Below are 2,730 nucleotides of genomic sequence, written 5' to 3' on the forward strand. Positions count from 1 at the left end.
TCACAAAATTTTAAAAAATCAAATCAATTTTTACTTATTTTATTAAAACACTTCCCAGCATCATGCACCAGAAAATTCGGATGCTGCATTCCTCATTGTGTTTATTGCTGTTCATTGAATTTTAAATTAAAGACTAATTAAATTTTAAATTTAAAATATAAACGATTCTCAGCTTGCTTAAAACGTTGGAAGTGAATTTAAAATTTAAAGAACCTTCCATGAAACAACAAGATTTCATTCTGAAATCCAGATCTTTGTAGCAGTGCAACAGATTTATGAACTATGTAAACCATTAAAACAATGCCAACATTTGAGATTCAAAAAGAGACTCAAGCTCTTAAGGTCATTCTGTCTCAGGTGTGGAAGAATCAAAAGTGGTCTTTTGATAACAGGGTGTTGAGAAATGTGAATGTCAGCAATTCTGGAACTGAACACGATGTGATGCGACTCAAACGTCAGAGAACAGACGAGCCAGGGCCAATCTTATTGTTGCGTATTTGAAGAACCACAGAACCAAAACGATACAAAATAAAAAAAATATTAAATAAAATAATAAAGTTTAAATAAGAGTAATAACGAAATAATAAAAATAATAATAATAATAAAAGTGTTGGAGAAAATCCTATCAGTATCGGCAAAAGCATCAATAGCTGGAATCTAATTTTTTTTAATTGACCGTTCAATCGACTACATATAAAAGAACATACTGTTCGTTCGTTCGTTCGTTCGTTTATTTGTTTGTTTGTTTCTTTATTTGTTCGTTCGTTCGTTTGTTTGTTTACTTTGAGATCAAGTTAGCCGAAACCGCAGAGATGCTATGAGGTAGCAGAGTAGGATCGGATATAAAAATATAAAACTGGACTGGATAGAATAAAATATGAAGGATGTAATTGATCGGCTTGCTTGAGATTAAACTGGATAAGATGGGATGAAGCAAACAGTGCAGAGCAGATTGGGAACAAAACTGGAATAAAGTCGATTAAAGAGGTAGCAGGAAAAATAGAAAAATAAGATAGGAAGCGGATTGTGGACCAAATAAGATGAATGAAATAAGATGGGATTGTTACAGTGCATTTGAGTTTACACGTATGGGTTTGCATGTGTCAATGTTTTATTGTATTTGCACGTGCGTGTGTGCAAGTAGGACATTTGTACTCAAATTTCACATAATTTCAGCAGCATCCAGCTTCAATCTCCCCTTTGATCCCCAGTGAATGTTTGATAAACTTAAAAAAGTTTGTTCCTCCTCGCATCATTATCTGCCCAACACCACCACAACTAACTTCGTCATCAATTCTTTCAATGTTGTTTTATTGTAGTTATTTTAAGTACTTAATATTTTTTCGATTATTATGCCGCAGTTAGTCATCATCATCGTTATATTCACGTCATCATCATTATGTCTACATCATCATGGTTTTCATAAATTTCTATTCCTTCAGGATCAAACCACCACAATTTTGTTCAAGTGCAATTAACATAAACTTCACATGATGTTGCAGCAGTGCTCGTCGTTATCATTCTCTCAATCGAGATTAGAAAAATGTTATCAATTCACATTTAACTTTTTATTTCTGGATGAACTTAAAAACATTCCGCTGCCTTAAAATACCTTCCAATGGACCATTAAGGAACCATTTGAAAACCACTAAAGTAAATTTCATACGTGAATCTAAATTCCTCGACTCTCCCTCCAATTCTCGGGTATTGCCTTCATACATTTCACACATTTAATTAATTTTTAAATATATATATATATATATATATATATATATATAAGTGTATGTGTGTTTTATGTACATAAATTCATGTGTTGTACGTGCATAATACTTAACGAAACAAATGTTTACACAACAAACTTATAAACCCACACGCACATATACGGACAGAAACACACGTGATGTGTACAAACTCACACACATACATATTCAAACTGAAAGACGCAAACACACGCACACACACTCAAACTGAGGCACCCAGACGCGCAAACACCCACACATATGCACACCTGAAGAGACAGGCGCATGCACGATTAAAAAGATCAAATGAAGAAAAATTATCTAATTAGGAAATTTTTATCTTCAAATTCAAAATAACTACAATTTACCAACCATCACAAAATGCACGACGTGTGTTTAGATACACGTTACACATACGTACACATCTCATGTACGTGATGTACTTACGTGCATGCAAGCAGCGTGAACAGGAATGTATGATGGCTGGTGGAGGGAGATGGAGGGGAGGAGCAGTGGAATGCACGTAGATGACGTCATAATGCATATTCATGTGCTGCAGAGTTTTAAAGCCACCTTGCCAGAGATTGGATGTCAGCGAGCTTCCGATCGTCCAATGCATTCTTTATTTACGCACTCGCTCTCGACCTCCCCCCCTAACTTCTTATATTCGCGCGCACATGCACACACAACACACATGCACACACTAGCGCATATATATATACACACGCACAGACACACACACACACATTGTTATTTGTATATAGTTATGTTATATATTCTTATATTCGTGTTGTGTACATTTATATATTCACGTTACTTATATGGCTTGAGCTACGGGGTATGAATGTGTGCGTGCAAATATAAACATGTGTGCTCATTAGGTTTATTGCAGGTAACATCCATGCACATGTTGTCCACACAAACACAAACGTGTAACATGCATGCATGCACACATGCACGCTGTAACATGCATTCATGCATGCACACTTGT

General features: G+C 35.3%; 2 protein-coding genes across 2 annotated transcripts in view; one reads left to right on the forward strand and one right to left on the reverse strand.

Moving 5' to 3' along the window:
* Positions 1 to 778: 778 nt before the first annotated feature.
* Positions 779 to 2,358, reverse strand: HELRODRAFT_164233 (hypothetical protein; the record flags this gene model as incomplete). Its single annotated transcript, XM_009029227.1, has 3 exons — positions 779 to 861; positions 1,613 to 1,711; positions 2,187 to 2,358. The coding sequence occupies 3 exons, from the start codon at positions 2,356 to 2,358 to the stop codon at positions 779 to 781; spliced, it is 354 nt and encodes a 117-aa protein (XP_009027475.1).
* Positions 2,359 to 2,692: 334 nt separating this feature from the next.
* Positions 2,693 to 2,730, forward strand: part of HELRODRAFT_164234 (hypothetical protein) — a gene marked incomplete at both ends in the record, with an annotated part of 7,070 nt that continues 7,032 nt past the window's right edge. Inside the window, one exon of the mRNA XM_009029228.1 lies at positions 2,693 to 2,730. This exon is cut by the window's right edge and continues 60 nt beyond it. Within this exon, the coding sequence (XP_009027476.1) occupies positions 2,693 to 2,730 (38 nt within the window).

The sequence above is a fragment of the Helobdella robusta genome (assembly GCF_000326865.2).
Source record: "Helobdella robusta unplaced genomic scaffold HELROscaffold_6, whole genome shotgun sequence".
NCBI lineage: Eukaryota > Metazoa > Annelida > Clitellata > Rhynchobdellida > Glossiphoniidae > Helobdella > Helobdella robusta.